The sequence below is a fragment of the Accipiter gentilis genome, unplaced genomic scaffold (genome assembly GCF_929443795.1).
Source record: "Accipiter gentilis unplaced genomic scaffold, bAccGen1.1, whole genome shotgun sequence".
In the NCBI taxonomy this organism is placed as follows: Eukaryota; Metazoa; Chordata; class Aves; order Accipitriformes; family Accipitridae; genus Astur; species Astur gentilis.
The window spans coordinates 123,861-140,961 of NW_026061086.1; the positions used below are offsets into that span (position 1 = coordinate 123,861).

Below are 17,101 nucleotides of genomic sequence, written 5' to 3' on the forward strand. Positions count from 1 at the left end.
GGGTTGGATGGGGCAAGTGCAGCAGGCTGGCCCCGGGGGGATGGGGCTTGGGGGAGGGGCTTCAAGGGGGAGGAGTCGAGGGAGACCCCCTCCCCTTCCCACACTTCTCAGGCCTGAACCCCTCCCCGCCCCTCATTTGCATACATTTGCATCTCGCCGGCAAGGGACCGGGCCTTTCTCCTTATTCCTATTCGGCTGGCGCCGCCCCGCCCCGCCCCGCCGTCCTCCCTCTTATTTGCATATATTAGCGGAGGCCCCGCCCCCTCCCCGCCCGCCGCGGGCCGCCGCGTTGCCAGGGCAACGGCGAGCGGCGCGGGAAGGGGCACCGCGCATGCGCGCCGCGGCGAATTGTGAGTGGTCGCCGCGGCGGCCAACAGAGAAGGACGGAGAGGGCGCGTTGCCGGGCAGAGAGGGGACCAGCTCGGCGGGATGGGGGCGGGCTCTCAGCGCCTGCCGACCAATAGAAACCCGTGGCAGGGGTTGCCACGGCGACGGCACGGCGGGAGTGGGGGAGCCGTTGCCGCGGCAACCGCGCGTGAGCGGGGCGGGGCTCGGCCTGGACGGTGGGCGGAGCCTCGGCGCGGCGCTGGCTGAATCCTCAGGGTTCATTAGCATGCGGCTCATGAATATTAATGAGCTCTTCGCCAAGAGCCGCTCCTCCCCTGGATAACCCCCGCCCCTCGCCCCCACCAGGCCACGCCCCTTCCCTCTCGGCGGGGGAGGGGCGGGGCGTCCCCAAACCCCGCCCCCCTCGCTAAGCTCCGCCCCTCTCCCCGTACCCCAGCTTGGGGGGCCCCCAACGGGGGGGGGGGTGTCCCCCCAAAACTGAGGGAGGGGGGGCAAAAAGGGGCGGGGCATGGGGGGGAGGACACCGGGGGGGGTCCCAAAAAAAGTGGGGGTCCCAAATATGGGGGGGGGGGTCCCCGAAATGATGGGGGGGGCCCTAAAAAGGGGTGGGGGAGGTCCCTGCGAGCAAAGGGGGGGCCCTCCCCAAAAAATAGGGGAGGGGGGGCTTACCCCTCCCCCCCCGGGAGGTAGGAGTGGGGGAGGGGAGGGGGAATTTATTTTTGGAGGCCGAAAGGGCAGAGGTCACCTGAGAAGGTCAGGAAAGGGGGGGGCCCCCTCGCCTCCCCCCCCCCCCCCCCAGGGAGCCCCTATATAAGGGGGAGCCCCTGGCACCCCAAGTGCCGCCCCTGGACACCCAAAGGTGAGGGTTTTTTTGGGGGGTGGGGGGGAAGGGACCCCCCCCGCTGCACCCCACCACCCCCCCTTGCACCCCATTATCCCTCCCTGCACCCCCAAATCTGACCCCTCCCCGCACCCCAATATCCCCCCCTGCACCCCAAAACCGACCCCCAGGGGGCTGCAACCCCCCTTTCCACCCCAATATCCCCCCCCTGCACCCCAAAACCCCCCTGGACATTCGCCTGTGCCCCCCCCCCTGCACCCCAATATCCCTCCGGGACCCCCCCACGGCACCCAAAAACTCCCTCCCCCCCTCCTTGCACCCCAATATCTCCCCTGTACCCCCCCCGGGACCCCTTTCCGCACCCCAACACCCCCAAGGGACCTTATACACACAACCCTGCACCCCTAAATCCCTCTGGGGTCCCTAAACCCCCCAGGGACAGCCCCCCCCAGCACCCCAAAACTCGGGGTGGACCCCACCGTGACTCAGCGCGCCGTCGCCCCTTTAAGGCCCCGCCCCGCGATGGGGGCGCTGACGTCACGGCGCGGTCGGCCCCGCCCCCCCCCCCCGCGCGCCCCGCCGCTCCGCACGACCAGGTGGGGGGAGGGCGGCGGATTTTGGGGGGGGGGGAGGGGGGGGATTGTGAAGGGGAAAGGGGCAGATTTTGAGGTAAAAAAGGGAGGATTTGAGGTAAAAAAGGCAGATTGGGGGGTCTTGGGGCAGATTTGGGGGTGAAAAGGGCAGATTAGGGGTGCGGGGGGAATTTCTGAGGTAAAAGGGGGAGATTTGGGGGTGAAAAGGGCAGAATTGGGGTGCGGGGGGGAATTTCTGAGGTAAAGGAGGCAGATTTGGGGGGGGAAAGGGAGAATTTTGGGGCGCGTGGACGGATTTTGGGGTGAAAGGAGCAGATTTGGAGGTGAAAAGGCAGATTTGGGGGTGTGGGGGCAGATTTGGGGGTCAAAAGGGCAGACTTTGAGGTGGAAAGGGCAGACTTTGGGGTGTTGAAGCAGATTTGGGGGTGTGGGGGTGGATTTTGCTGTGAAAGGGTTGGATTTTTGAGGTGAAACAGGCAGATTTGGGGGTGTGGAAGTAGATTTGGGAATGAAAGAGGCGGATTTGGGGTGGAAGAGGCATATTTTGGGGTCTGGGAAGAGATTTGGGGGTAAAAGGGGGCGAATTTGGGGAGCTTAGGGCAGATTTGGGGGTGAAAGGAGCAGATCTGAGGTGGAAATGGCAGATTCTGGGTTGTGGGACCAGATTTTGGGGTGAAATGTGCAGATCTGGGGCTCTGGGAGGAGATTTGGGGGTGCGAAGGCAGATTCTGGGGTTAAAGGGGCAGCTTTGGGTTATGGGGGGAAATTTGGGGGTGAAAGGGGCAGGTTTTGGTATCTTGGGGCAGATTCGAGGTGAAAGAGGCAGGATCTGGGGGTGAAAAAAAGCCGATTCTGGGGGTGTGGGGCCATAATCTGGGGTGAAAGGGGCAGATTTGGGCGGGGGGCACAGACTGGGGGTGAAAGAGGCAGGTTTGCGGACAAAAGGAGTAGATTTTGGGTGTGGGGAGAAATTTTGGGGTGAAGAGGGGCAGCTTTGGGGTGAAAAGGACCAGATTTTGGTGCGTGGAGGGAGATTTGGGGTGGGGAAAGGGGCAGATTTGGGGGTGAGAAGGGCAGATTTTGGTGCCTGGAGGGAGATTTGGGGATGAAGAGGGCAGATTTTGGTGCCTGGAGGGAGATTTGGGGGTGAAAGGGGCAGATTTCAGTGCCCGGAGGGAGATTGGGGGGTGAAAAGGGCAGATTTGGGGGTGAAAGAGTGCAGATTTGAGGTGAAAAGGGCAGATTTGGGGCTAAAAAGGCAGATTTTGGTGCCTGGTGGGAGACTTGGGAGAGAAAGGGGAGCAGATCTGGGGGTGAGAGGGGGCAGATTTGGGGTGAAGAATGCAGATTTGGGGTGAAGAATGCAGATTTGGGGGGGTGGACATGTGGGTCCCACGTTAGGGTGGGGGTGGGGGCCCTTCCCAGATGCCTGGGTTCCTCTTCCTACCCTTGAAACGCCCTTGACGTTCCCTTGGGCGGGGAGGGGAGGGGGGGGGAACCGGACTCCTGGGTCCCCTCCCCAAACTCCTGGGTCCCCTCCCCGAACTCCTGGGTCCCCTCCCCGCACCCTTGGGTCCTCTCCATTTCCCGCTCGCCTCCCGCAGCGCCCGGACGCCTCGGTCCGCTTCCCCCCCCCCCCCCCCCCATTCTCCCTTCCCCCTTCCTCCCCCCCATTTCCCTGGGGTCCCTTCTCCCCCCACCCCAGCCCAGGCACCTGGGTCCCCCCCAAGTCCCGTCCCGTGTGTCCCCCCAGACACCTGGGTGTCCCCTGGGTGTCCTGTCCCCTGTCGTCCCCCCCCCCCCCACTGAACTGGTTCCCCCCCCCCAGGGGCAGCCATAGGGGCGGGTGGGGCCGTCACGTCCCAAGGTGTGGTTGATGTCCCTGTTGTCGTTGCTGATGTCATTGCTGATGTCACCACAGCCGCCACAATGTCCCCGCCGGTGCCAGCGCTGACCCCGGAGCAGAAGCAGGAGCTGGCGACCATCGCCCAGCGCATCGTCGCCCCCGGGAAGGGTATCCTGGCTGCCGATGAGTCCACTGGTGGGTAACTGGGAGGGGGCTGGGAGGATATTGGGGCACACTGGGAGGCACTGGGAACTGCTAGGAGGGGATGAGGAAGCACAGGGAGAGCGCTGGGAGTGTACTGGGAAGGGGACTGGAGCACGCTGGGAGATTAGGAGGCACTGGGAGCTACTCGGAGGGACTGGGGCACACAGGGAGGGTATTAGGAGGGTACTGGGAGCTACTGGGACAGCATCAGGCAGCTACTGGGAGGCACTGGTACAGCACTGGGAGCTACTGGGATCCACTGGGAGAGCACTGAGAGCTACTGGCACGCACTGCAAGGGCACTGGGAGTTATGGGGCGCTACTGGGGAAGCACTAGGAGGACACTGGGAGCTACTGGGATCCACTGGGGCAGCACTGGGTGGACACTGGGATCCACTGGGGCAGCACTGGGTGGACACTGGGAGCTACTGAGGCAGCACTGGGAGTTACTGGGAGACACCAGGGCTGGACTGGGAAGTACTGGGTGCTACTGGGAGGCACTGGGGCAGCACCTGGGGAGTACTGGAAGCAACTGGGAGGCACTGGGAGCTTGCCAGGAGCCTTGCCAAGCACTCCAGTGCCATGAGGTGCTACTGGGGGGTGCTGGAAGGCACTGGGGCAGCACCAGAGACCAGTGGGGGTTACTGGGCTATACTGGGATGAACTGGTTTATACTGGGATGGCTGCAGGCAGGATGGGGAAGCAGCTGAGCACCCTGAAGTGGCACCGGGGGGACCCTGAGAGCTCCTGGGCTGGCACTGGGAGCTACTGGGACACCTTGGGGCAGCGGCAGGAGACCAGCGGGGGTTACTGGGCTATACTGGGATGAACTGCTTTATACTGGGATGGCTGCAGGGAGGATGGGGAAGCAGCTGAGAACTTCAAGGTGGCAGCAGGAGATCCCTGGGAGCTCCTGGGGCTGAACTGGGAGCTACTGGGACACCTTGGGGCAGCAGCAGGAGACCAGTGGGGGTTACGGGGCTATACTGGACTATATTGGAACGAACTGGTTTATACTGGGGTGGCCGCAGGGAGCACAGGGAAGTAGCTGTGCACCCCGAGGTGAACCCAGGGGAACCCCGAGAGCGCCTGGAGCTGCACTGGGAGCTCCTGGGACACCCTGGAGCAGCATGGGGCCATAATGCCCTATACTGGTCTGAACTGGGAGTGACTGGTTTGTACTGGGACGTCCGCAGGCAGCATCGCCAAGCGGCTGAGCTCGGTGGGGGCGGAGAACACAGAAGAGAACCGGCGCTGGTACCGGCAGCTGCTCTTCACCGCCGACAGCCGCGTGGACCCCTGCATCGGCGGAGTCATCCTCTTCCATGAGACCCTCTACCAGAAGGCGGACGATGGGCGTCCCTTCCCCCAGGTCATCCGCAGCAAGGGCGCCCTCGTCGGCATCAAGGTGGGGACACCTTGGGGACACCGGGGGGACACCTTGGGGACACCGGGGGCATTGGGTGCTCCTTGAGCCAGGTCGACCACCTCAAAGGTGGAACCGGGTCAACCACCTCAAAGGTGGCTTCATCAGGTGCCATTGTTGGTATCGTGGTGGGGACACCTTGGGGACATCGGGGGGACACCTTGGGGACATCGGGGGGACACCTTGGGGATACTGGGGGGACGCCTTGGGGACACCAGGGGCGTTGGGTGCTCCTTGAGCCAGGTCGACCACCTCAAAGGTGGAACCGGGTCAACCACCTCAAAGGTGGCTTCATCGGGGGCCCTGGTCGGCGTCGTGGTGGGGACACGTGGGGACATCAGGGGGACGTGGGGACTTCAGGGGCGTTGGGGACCATGTGGGGCCATGGGGGGCGTTGGGAGGTCCTTGACCCAGGTCACCTCCATCAAAAGGGTCTTGTTGGCATCGAGGCGGGGACCCTGAGGGGGATGTGGGGACATCGAGGGCATTGTCCCTTTGAGGGGGACGCTGGGGACAGGAGGGATGTTGGGGACGTGGGGAGGTTGGAGGGACACGGGGACTTGGAGGTGCCCCGGGGGACACAGGGGTGACACAGGTGAGGAACGGGGGGGACCTGGGGACAGGGTGGGGACCGGGCCAGCGCCCTGGTGACCCTGTCCCCGTCCCCCAGGTGGACAAGGGGGTCGTGCCCCTGGCTGGCACCAACGGCGAGACCACGACCCAGGGTGAGTGACAGCCGTGTCCCCACGGGTGGCCCCAGCCACCTCTCCATCCCCGATTCCATCTCCAATCCCCATCGATGTCCCCATCCCTGATGCCACCACGGCGTCCCCATCCCTGATGCCACCACGGTGTCCCCATCCCTGATGTCATTCCCACACCCCGTCGGTGTCCCCATCCCTGATGCCACCACGGCGTCCCCATCCCTGATTCCATCTCCAATCCCTGTCAGCGTCCCCATCCCTGATGCCACCACAGCGTCCCCATCCCTGATTCCATCTCCAATCCCCATCGACGTCCCCATCCCTGATGCCACCGCGGCGTCCCCGTCCCTGCTGTCATCCCCACACCCCACCGGCGTCCCCATCCCTGATGCCACCACGGCGTCCCCGTCCCTGATGTCCCCACGACGTCCGCAGGGCTGGACGGGCTGATGGAGCGCTGCGCCCAGTACAAGAAGGACGGGGCCGACTTTGCCAAATGGCGCTGTGTCCTCAAGATCACCGCGCACACGCCCACGCGCCTGGCTGTCATGGAGAACGCCAACGTCCTCGCCCGCTACGCCAGCATCTGCCAGCAGGTCCTCGTCCCCTCCCCGTTGTCCCCGTTGTCCTCCCTGTCCCCAACCCCATCCCCGTGTCACCTCCGGTTGCCCTACGGTGGTTGGTGGCCTCCAACCTGCAGGGTGATGCCACAAGGGTGGCACCTAGACGTGGCGTGGTGGCACCTAGACGTGGCGTGGTGGGACGTAGACATGGCATGGTGGCACCTCCATGTCTTTTGGTCACCTCGCTGTGTCCCCATGTCATCCTTGTTGTCACCTCTGGGTGCCCTACGGTCATGGGTGGCCTCCCACCTGCAGGGTGACACCACAAGGTGGCACCTAGACGTGGCGTGGTGGGACGTAGAGATGGTGTGCTGGTATCCAGCCATGGTATGGTGGCACCTCCGTGTCCTTGGGTCACCTCACTCTGTCCCCACAACATCCCCGTGTCACCTCTGGGTGCCCTACGGTCATGGGTGGCCTCCAACCTGCAGGGTGACACCACAAGGTGGCACCTAGATGTGGTGCGGCGGCACCTAGACGTGGCGTGGTGGGACGTAGAGATGGTAGGGTGGGACCTTCATGTCCTTGGGTCACCTCACCGTGTCCCTACCTGTCCCTGTGTCACCTGCCTGTCGCCAGCCCCATCCCTGTGTCCCCTCCGGGTGTCCTGTGGTGCTTGGTGGCCTCCCAGCTGCGGCGGGTGTCCCCCAGACGTGGCACGGCGACACGAGGTGGCACCGAGACGTGACACGGCGTCACCACCTCCCTGTCCCCTCCTGCCACCCCCGGGCCACCTGCCCTGGCCACCACCGTGTCCCCGTCCCCGTGGGGTGTCCCTGTCCCCGACGTCCCCTGTCCCCCCACAGAACGGCATCGTCCCCATCGTGGAGCCCGAGATCCTCCCAGATGGTGACCACGACCTGAAGCACTGCCAGTACGTGACCGAGAAGGTGGGTGACGTCCCCCAACAACAACGCGTCCCCCAACAACGCGTCCCCCGACGTGTCCCCAACGTCCCCGGTGTCCCCAGGTGCTGGCGGCCGTCTACAAGGCGCTGAGCGACCACCACGTCTACCTGGAGGGGACGCTGCTGAAGCCCAACATGGTGACACCGGGCCACGCCTGCACCAAGAAGTACAGCCCCGAGGAGATCGCCATGGCCACCGTCACCGCCCTGCGCCGCACCGTGCCCCCTGCTGTCCCCGGTCAGTGCCACCTGGTCCCCGTGGTGTCCCCATCCTCGTGGTCGTGTCCCCGTGGTGTCCCCATCCCCATGGCCGTGTCCCCGTGGTGTCCCCATCCCCATGGCTACATCCTCGTGGTGTCCCCATTCTCATGGTTGTGTCCCCGTGCTCATGGCCATGTTCTCGTGGTGTCCCCATCCCCATGGCCATGTTCTCGTGGTGTCCCCATCCCCATGGTTACATCCTTGTGGTGTCCCCATTCTCATGGTCATGTCCCCATCCCCATGGCCGTGTCCCCATGGTGTCCCCATCCTCGTGGTCGTGTCCCCGTGGTGTCCCCATCCCCATGGCTACATCCTCGTGGTGTCCCCATCCCTGTGGCCATGTCCGCATGGTGTCCCCTTCCCCATAGTCATGTCCCCGTGGTGTCCCCAACCCCATGGCTACATCCTCGTGGTGTCCCCATCCTCATGGTTGTGTCCCCATGCTCATGGCCATGTTCTTGTGGTGTCCCCATCCCCGTGGCCGTGTCCCCGTGGTGTCCCCATCCCCCGGGCTTACATCCTCGTGGTGTCCCCATCCCTGTGGCCATGTCCACATGGTGTCCCCTTCCCCATAGTCGTGTCCCTGTGGTGTCCCCATCCCCATGGTCATGTCCCCATGATGTCCCCATGCTCATGGCCATGTTCTCATGGTGTCCCCATCCCCATGGTCATGTCCCAGGCTGTCCCCATCCCCGCGGCCACGTTCTCCTGGCGTCCCCGTCCCCATCGCCGTGTCCCCATCCCCGCAGCCACGTTCTCCTGGTGTCGGTGTCTCCGTCCCCATCGCCGTGTCCCCATCTCCACGGCCACGTTCTCCTGGCGTCCCCATCGCCATGTCCCCATGCCCACGGCCACGTTCTCCTGGTGTCCCCATCCCCACACCCACGTCCCCACCTCGGCGTCCCCATCTCCACGACCTCCCCGTCCCCGCCGGTGGCCTCCTGAACCTTTGTCCCCAACGTCCCCAGGCATCACGTTCCTGTCGGGTGGCCAAAGCGAGGAGGAAGCGTCCCTCAACCTCAACGCCATCAACCGTTGTCCCCTGGCGCGCCCTTGGGCCCTGACCTTCTCCTACGGGCGGGCGCTCCAGGCCTCGGCGCTGCGGGCTTGGGCCGGCAAGAAGGACAACACCAAGGCGGCCCAAGAGGAGTACGTCAAGAGAGCCTTGGTAGGTCACCGTCACCTCCTCCCGGGGGGACACGGCGGGGCGGGGGACGTGGGGACGTCAAGGCGGGGTGGAGGACATCTTGGGCGTGGGGACAGGGTGATGGAGGACAAGGTGGCCCGGGAGGAGAAGGTCGAGGAGGTTCTGGTGGGTCAGTGGGGGAGGTGGGGGACATCTTGGGTGTGGGGACAGGGAGATGGAGGACAAGGTGGCCTGGGAGGAGAAGGTCGAGGAGGTTCTGGTGGGTCAGTCGGGGAGGTGGGGGACATCTTGGGTGTGGGGACAGGGCGATGGAGGACAAGGTGGCCCAGGTGGAGGACGTTGAGGAGGTTCTGGTGGGTCAGTGGGGGAGGTGGGGGACATCTTGGGCATGGGGACAGGGCAATGGAGGACAAGGTGGCCCAGGTGGAGGACGTTGAGGAGGTTCTGGTGGGTCACCCGTGGGGACGTCAGGGGGGGACGGGGGACGGGACGACACGCGACGGGTGTCGCGGGTGGGCATCACGGCCCTTCTGGTGGGTCACCCGCCCCGGGGACGTTGGGGCGGGGGCCGTGACGTCCTCGGTGTCCCCCCGTGACGTCACCGGTGACCTCACGCGTCCTCTCTATCCCCAGGCCAACTCGTTGGCCTGCCAAGGGAAGTACACCCCCAGCGGGCCGGTGGGGGCGGCCGCCAGCGAGTCCCTCTTCGTCTCTAACCACGCCTACTGATGACGCGTCACCGCGCCGGGACACGCCTCCCGCCACGCCCCCTTTCCCCTCCCACCACGCCCCCTTCCCCTCCCCTCCCGCCTTGGCTCCGCCCCCCCCTCCTGTGTTAAAGGGACCGGGGCGGGAGAATAAAATGGCGACGGCTTGAGCAGAGGGGAGCCAGCAGTGCGGGGGCGGGGGGGGGGGGGCGGGAATTTTGGGGGGGGATTCGGGAATTCGGGGGGGACTCGGGAATTGGGGGGGGGGCCCAGAAGTGAGGGGAGGGCCGGGAATTCGGGGGGAGGGGTGGGAATGGGGTGGGGGGGATGGACGACACCCAGGAAGGGGGGGGGGGCAGGAGTTTTGGGGGGGACACACGGGAATTTGGGAGAGACCTGGGAATTGGGGGGGGTCCTGGGAATTCGGGGGGGGGGCAGGAGTTTTGGGGAGGGGGGCAGGAATTTGGGGGGGGGGGGCAGGAGTTTGGGGGGACCCAGGAATTCGGGGGGGGGGGGGTAGGAGTTTTTTTGGGGGGGGCACCCAGGAGTTGGGGGAGGGACAAAAGGAGTTCGGGGGGACCCAAGAATTTGGGGGGGGGGGGCAGGAGTTTTGGGGGGACCCTGGAGTGCGGGGGGGGGGGGGAAGCACAGGAATTTGGGGGGGTCACAGGGTTTTGGGGGCACCCTGGAGTTTGGGGGGGGGGCACGGGAATTTGGGGAGGGGGCCTGGAGTTCGGGGGGGGGCAGTATTTTGGGGGGGGGGGGGGGTCCCAGGCGTTAGGGACGCCTCCCAAGCGTTCTTTAAGGGGGGGCGGGGTTTTCCGCCGCGTCGCCCCGCCCCTCTAGCCGTAAGCCCGCCTCTCTTCCCTTCTCGCGTCACTTCCTGCGAGCCGTCGCTCTTCCGCTTCCGGCGAGGGCCGGCTCGGAAGTGACGCGCAGCGGTGGCGGCGGCGGCGAAGGGTCGCGGCCGGTGGGTCCGGGGAGGGGGACGCCCTGGGGGGGGGGAGGGGGGTTATGGGGCGGTTTTGGGGGGGTGGGGGGCACTCGGGGGGGTAAGGGGCTGGTTTGGGGGGCTGGGAGGGGGTCGGGGGGCTGGGGGGGCACTCGGGGGGCTGGGGGGAGCTATAGGGGCAGTTGTGGGGCTCGCAGATCTCCGCCCCGGGGCAGTTATAGGGTCTGCGGGGCAGTTGGGGACCCCCGTGGGGTAGTTGTGGGGCAGCCGGGACTCCATGGGGTGGTACGGGACCGGGGGGGAGGGGGTGTTAGGGGCTGCTACGGGGCACACGCCACCCCCGTGGGGCAGTTAGAGACCCCGTGGGTCTGCTGAGAGCCCCATGGGGCGGTTAAGGGCCCCCACAGGGCAGCTGGGGACCCGCATGGGGCAGTTAGGGGTCCTTATAGGGCAGTTGTGGGGCAGCTGGGGGCTGTGTGGGGCAATTAAAGATCCCCACGAGGTAGCTGTGGGGCAGCTGGGGACCACCGGGGGGCAGTTAAGGATTTTCATAGGGCAGTTGTGGGGCAGTTTGGGCCCCCCATGGGGCAATTAGGGATCCTCATGGGGCAGTGTGGGGACCCCACAGGGCAGTTAGAGCGCCGTGGGGCAGCTGCGGACCGTGTGGGGCAATTAAAGATCCCCACGGGGTAGTTGTGGGGCAGCTGGGGACCCCCGGGGGGCAATTAGGGATCCTCGTGGGGCAGTTCTGGGGCTGCTGGGGACGCCCACGGGACAGTTGGGGGGGAGTTTGGGACCCCCGTGGGGCAATTAAGGATCCTCATAGGACAGTTGTGGGGCAGTTTGGGACCCCCATGGGGCAATTAAGGACCCCCTTGGGGCAGTTGCGGGGCAGCTACAAACCCCAGGACGCAGCGAGGGACCCCATGGGATAGTTACGGGGCACGTAGGGACCCTTTGGGGTAATTAGGGGCCTCATGGGGCCCCTGTGGGGCAGCCGGGGGGCCCTTAGCCTCCCCCCCAAGGGCAATCCCCCCCCCCCAACCACCCCAGCCGCATGGAAACCCACCCACCCGCTATGCGACAGAGGATAGGCCTGGTGGGCTCTTGTTCCCAGGGTGGGGGAGCTAATTAAGCCCCCGGGGGCTAATTACCCCGGGGGGAGGGGGCTAATTGCTGTGGGTTTGCCCCAGCCATGGGGGAGCTGAGCGACCTGGACCGGCAGATCGAGCAGTTACGGCGCTGCGAGCTGATCAAGGAGAGCGAGGTGAAAGCCCTCTGCGCCAAAGCCCGGTAATTAACCACCCCCCAACAATTAATTAACAATCTTCCCCCGCCCCAGCTCCTCTCCCTCCCCCTCCCCGGGTAATTAGCTCCTTTCTGGGGGTAAATAATTGCCCCCCCCCCCCCCACCTTTTTTTATCCCCAGGGAGATTTTGGTGGAGGAGAGCAACGTTCAGCGGGTCGATTCGCCCGTCACCGTGAGTTTGGGGGCTCAGGGGAGGGGTCTGGGGGTGGGTACATAGGTATGGGGGCAGTATGGGGGGTAGGTATGGGGTTGGGGGGGTCTGGGAGTAGATGTGGGGGGCTGAGGGGGTCTAGGGGGTGGATATGGGGGCTAGGGGTGATATGGGGGGCAAATGTGGGGTTGGGGGGGATTTGGGGGCAGATGTGGGGGGCTGAGGGGGCCTAGGGGGTGGATATTGGTGGCTGGGGGGGCAAATATGGGGTCAGGGAGGCTTCATGGGGGAGATATAGGGGGGTTAGGGGTTTGGGGAGGGGCAGAGCCAGGACTTGGGGGGCACTGGGGGGGGCTCTGACCCCCAATTCCATCTCGTTCCCCCACCCCCAGGTGTGCGGCGACATCCACGGGCAGTTCTATGATCTCAAGGAGCTCTTCAGGGTGAGTTGCCCCCCCCCCCCAACCCCCAACTGCCCCCGTGGACCCCAACTGCCCCCTCCGACCTCCAGCTGCCTCCCAAGTGCTTTCCGACAGCCCCCCAACCCCTGAATACTCTGCTGGACCCCTAACTACCCCCAACAATCCTCCGTGCCCCCTAACTGCCCCCATACTCTGCCTCCTACCCCCTTAGCACCCTCCCGTGCCCCCCAGCCACCCTCTCTAATTGCCCCCTGCTCGATAACTGTGCCCCCCACCCCCAACTTATGCCCCCAAAGTGCCCCGGTGCCCCCCAACCACTTCTGCACGCCGCTTTACCCCGTCGCAACTGCCCCTGTGTCCCCTTATTGCCCCCCCAATCCCTCTCCCTGCCCCCAAAGCCCCCCCTCTGTGCCCCAAACACCCCCTAAACACCCCCTATGCCCCCTCCCAGGTTGGCGGGGACGTCCCCGAGACCAACTATTTGTTCATGGGGGACTTCGTGGATCGGGGTTTCTACAGCGTCGAGACCTTCTTGCTGCTGCTGGCCCTCAAGGTGGGACCCCGGAATCCAGCGGGGGACCCCAGGAGTCCGGGAGGGGGGATCCAGGGGACGGGGTGGGGGGGACCCATGGGGGGACGCAGGTGCCCAGGGAGGGGACCTGGGGCCCGAGGCGGGGATCCGGGTATCCAAAAAGGGTCCAGGGGTCCGGGGACAGGACCCAGGGTCCGAAGAGGGGATCCAGGTATCTGGGGGGGGGGGGGGGGGGGGAACCTATGGGGGGACCCAGGGGTCCAGAGAGGGGACCCAGACATCTGGGCGTTCCAGGTCCGTTATCCCGACCGCATCACGCTGATCCGGGGGAACCACGAGAGCCGGCAGATCACCCAGGTCTACGGTTTTTACGACGAGTGCCTACGGAAATACGGTTCCGTCACCGTTTGGCGCTACTGCACCGAGATCTTCGACTACCTCAGCCTCTCCGCCATCATCGACGGCAAGGTCGGTGCCCGCGCCGGGAGCTGCGTTCTTCGCGGCCTCGTTACCGCCGCGGAACGCTCTGCGAGCGCGTTGGGATACCTTAGGACGCGCTAAGCGCGGGCTAGGACACGCAGAGGGCGCGCGAGTGGGTAGGAAGGTCTGTTTTGGGGGGGGGTGCACCAGTAGCTTCGCCCTCTTCGGTGGCGGCGCTGCTGTGGACGGCACGATGAGCGCGCCAGCACATGCCAAATGCGTGCTAGAACATGTTAAGTGCGTGCTAGAACATGTTAAGTGCGTGCTAGGACATGCTAAGCGTGTGCTAGAACATACTAAGCACATATGGGGTGCGGGGCAGACCCTGGGGCTGCTTTTGGTGGTGGGGGGGTCTGCTTGGGGGATTTGTCCTCCCCACAGTCCGTCCGCCCTCACGGTGACAGGGTACAGGCTTCGCGCACGCTAAGCGCACGCGTGTCCCCACAGATCTTTTGCGTGCACGGGGGCCTCTCGCCTTCCATCCAGACGCTGGACCAGATCCGCACCATCGACCGCAAGCAGGAGGTGCCCCACGACGGTCCCATGTGCGACCTCCTCTGGTCCGACCCCGAGGGTAGGTCCCGTACACGCGTGTCGGTGCGTGTCGTGCCTTGCAGCCCCCCCGGTGCGCGCCCCGTGGCCTCCCCGCTGCCTTTGGAGTGACCCGTGTCACCTGGGGTGACGCGCGTCGGCGTTGCGCGTTGTCCCGTAGAGGTGCCAGGCTGGCGTGGGGAGGGGGGGGTGACACGCGTGACCCCAACGGCAACGCCAGGCCGGTGCGTGTGACACACGTGTGGGCCACACCGGTGACACGTGTAAACGCACGTGACACGCGTGCGCCTCACGTCCCCACACGTACACCCCGACCCGACCTGCGTGGTTCCAGGTGACACGCGTGACCCCATGATGGGCATGCTCTGCGTGACCCACGTGGACGCATCTCGCACACGTGCGTCGCGTGTACGCTGCGGCCACGCTGTGCTGACCCCCATGGCTCTGCGTGACGCACGTGTGACGTCCCGACCGTGCCGGACCGTTGTGACGCACCTGAACCCACGTGGCGCGCGTGTGGGCCGCCCGTCCCCGCACGCTGCCCCCAACGTGGCAACGCGTGGGACCCCCAACTCCCCCTTTTCCATCCGTGACACGCGTGTGGTGTGTCGGCAGACACGACGGGCTGGGGCGTGTCCCCGCGGGGGGCCGGCTACCTGTTCGGCAGCGACGTGGTGGCCCAGTTCAACGCTTCCAACGACATCGACATGATCTGCCGCGCCCACCAGCTCGTCATGGAAGGCTACAAGTGGCACTTCAACGAGACCGTCCTCACCGTCTGGTCCGCCCCCAACTACTGCTACAGGTCAGCCGCGCGCCAAGCACACGCTAAGCACACGCTAAGGGGATGGGAGGGGGGGGAGGCGAGGAGGTGGGAAGGTCGAAACGTGACGGGAGGGGGGTGTTGGTGGCACCGGAATGGGAACGTTCTCCTCGTTTGGTGGGTTTGGGATTGATGATGGGGATGTTGACATGTTAAGGACACGCTAAGGACACGTTAAGGTGGGGAGAACGAGTGGTGAAGGGACTCGGGGTGGGGGGGGACGCCAGTGGGCGGCAAGTGACGCTTGAATGGGACCGTTCTCGGCACGGGGTCGGCCACTGACTACTGTTCTGGGTGAGTTGACACGCTAAGAGCACGCCAACAACATGTTAAGGACACGCTAGGACACGTGACAAGGGAACGCAGGGCGCAGGGGGGGACGTGGGCGAGGGCTCCCAGCGACACTTGAAGGGAACCGTGTCCCCCCGTGGGGTTGGCCTCCGGGTCGTCCCCCCCCCCCAGGACGTGTCACCACGCACACGCTAAGCACACGCTTACGCCCCGCAGGTGCGGGAACGTGGCGGCCATCTTGGAGCTGGACGAGCACCTGCAGAAGGAGTTCATCATCTTCGAGGCGGCGCCGCAGGAGACGCGGGGGATCCCCTCCAAGAAGCCGGTGGCCGACTACTTCCTGTGACGTGTGCGTCCCCCCCGGCCCTGCCCACGTCCCCCACAGGTCACCCGTGTCCCCTGGGGCCACCCCGTCCACGGGAGACCTGGGGCGTCCCCCCCAAGACGGCCAACGCCGGTGGCATCTAGGGGGGCTCGGGGACGTCGTCGTGGTTCTTGTCCCTTTCGGGGCCACCGTGGTGTCACCCGTGTCCCCTGGGGTCACCTAGGGCCACCATGTCCCCAGGAGATGTGGGGTGGCCACCGCTGGTGGCATCTAGGGGGGCTTGGGGACGTCGCCACGTTTCTTGTCCCCTTTGGGGCCACCGCGGTGTCACCCGCATCCCTTGGGGTCACCTAGAGCCACCCTAGGGCCACCATGTCCCCAGGAGATGTGGGGTGGCCCCCGCTGGTGGCATCTAGGGGGGCTGTGGGGACGTCGTCACGTTTTTTGTCCCCTTTGGGGTCACCGCGGTGTCACCCGCGTCCCTTGGGGTCACCTAGAGCCACCATGTCCCCAGGAGATGTGGGGTGGCCACCGCTGGTGGCATCTAGGGGGGCTGTGGGGACATCGTCACGTTTTTTGTCCTCTTTGGGGCCACCGCGGTGTCACCCGCGTCCCCTGGGGTCACCTGGAGCTGCCCCCCGAAGTGGCCTTGTCCCCTGGTGTCCCCCCGGGTCACCCTCCCTTGGGGACACCCTGATCCCCTCCACGTCCGCTGGAGACGGCGCGTGACCCGTGGGGACAACGTGACCCTTAGGGCCCCCCCCATCCCCCCCCCCCCCCACACCCCCCCCTTCCCCTCCACCCCCTCCCGCGCGCAGTTTGGGGTGAAAATGGGGATTTTTTTCGACGCCGTTTCTGCTCCTTTTAGATAAAAAAAAGGTCAAAAACGCCCCCGTGTGGTGTGAGATATGGGGGGGGGGGGGGGGGGCGGGGCGCCTGTAGGGGACACGGGGGCTATAGGGGACAAGGAAGGGGACCCTATAGGGGACGTGTGGGGGGGAGGGGCTGTGGGGGACCCTATAGGGGACGGACGGGGCGTGGGGGATGTGGAGGGACCCCTGTGGGAGCCTGCTGGAAGGCTCCGCCCCCTCCCAGGCTCCGCCTCCCACCGCCTGCCCCGCCTCCCTGAGGCCACGCCCTGACCCACCATGGCTGCCCTCCCATGATCCTCTGGGGCTGGCCCAACATGGCCAACCTCCCATGATCCTTTGGGGCTGCCCCAACATGGCCAACCTCCCATGATCCTCCGGGGCTGCCCCAACATGGCCAACCTCCCATGATCCTTTGGGGCTGCCCCAACATGGCCAACCTCCCATGATCCTTTGGGGCTGCCCCAACATGGCCAACCTCCCATGATCCTCCGGGGCTGCCCCAACATGGCCAACCTCCCATGATCCTCTGGGCTTGACCCAACATGGCCAACCTCCCATGATCCTCTGGTCCTGACCCAACATGGCCGCCCTTCCCATGATCCCCTGGGGCCTGACCCAACATGGCCGCCATCCCTGGCGGAGCCGCCTCGCCGCCACGTGCCCGTGCCGTGACGTCACTCGGGGGGGCGGGGGCGGGCGCCCCTACGTCATCCGCCGGGGCCGCGGGGAGGGGGGGGGGGGCGGAGGAGCCTTTCCCTTGGCGCGCCACGCCCCTTTCACCTCCCC

The 17,101-nt window shown here is 65.7% G+C and overlaps 2 protein-coding genes across 5 annotated transcripts; both read left to right on the top strand.

Annotated features, from left to right (window-relative positions):
• The first annotated feature begins 1,760 nt into the window (after positions 1 to 1,760).
• Positions 1,761 to 9,776, top strand: ALDOA (aldolase, fructose-bisphosphate A). 3 transcript variants are annotated; one of them, XM_049797690.1, is made up of 9 exons: positions 1,761 to 1,785; positions 3,704 to 3,823; positions 5,028 to 5,239; positions 5,928 to 5,982; positions 6,397 to 6,557; positions 7,391 to 7,474; positions 7,555 to 7,729; positions 8,721 to 8,920; positions 9,533 to 9,776. In XM_049797690.1, the coding sequence occupies exons 2-9, from the start codon at positions 3,712 to 3,714 to the stop codon at positions 9,626 to 9,628; spliced, it is 1,095 nt and encodes a 364-aa protein (XP_049653647.1). In that variant the 5' UTR covers positions 1,761 to 1,785; positions 3,704 to 3,711; the 3' UTR covers positions 9,629 to 9,776. The 3 variants fall into 3 exon arrangements, with proteins under 3 accessions (XP_049653647.1, XP_049653648.1, XP_049653646.1); XM_049797691.1 differs by lacking the exon at positions 1,761 to 1,785 and adding an exon at positions 1,855 to 1,879; XM_049797689.1 differs by lacking the exon at positions 1,761 to 1,785 and adding an exon at positions 3,282 to 3,401.
• A 624-nt stretch (positions 9,777 to 10,400) lies between these two features.
• Positions 10,401 to 16,209, top strand: PPP4C (protein phosphatase 4 catalytic subunit). Of its 2 annotated transcripts, XM_049797692.1 has the most exons (9): positions 10,401 to 10,576; positions 11,752 to 11,851; positions 11,988 to 12,039; positions 12,411 to 12,461; positions 12,892 to 12,993; positions 13,267 to 13,440; positions 13,900 to 14,026; positions 14,733 to 14,809; positions 15,335 to 16,209. In XM_049797692.1, the coding sequence occupies exons 2-9, from the start codon at positions 11,754 to 11,756 to the stop codon at positions 15,584 to 15,586; spliced, it is 933 nt and encodes a 310-aa protein (XP_049653649.1). In that variant the 5' UTR covers positions 10,401 to 10,576; positions 11,752 to 11,753; the 3' UTR covers positions 15,587 to 16,209. The 2 variants fall into 2 exon arrangements, with proteins under 2 accessions (XP_049653649.1, XP_049653650.1); XM_049797693.1 differs by lacking the exon at positions 10,401 to 10,576 and having other exon boundaries at positions 11,574 to 11,851; positions 14,620 to 14,809.
• The last annotated feature ends 892 nt before the right edge of the window (positions 16,210 to 17,101 follow it).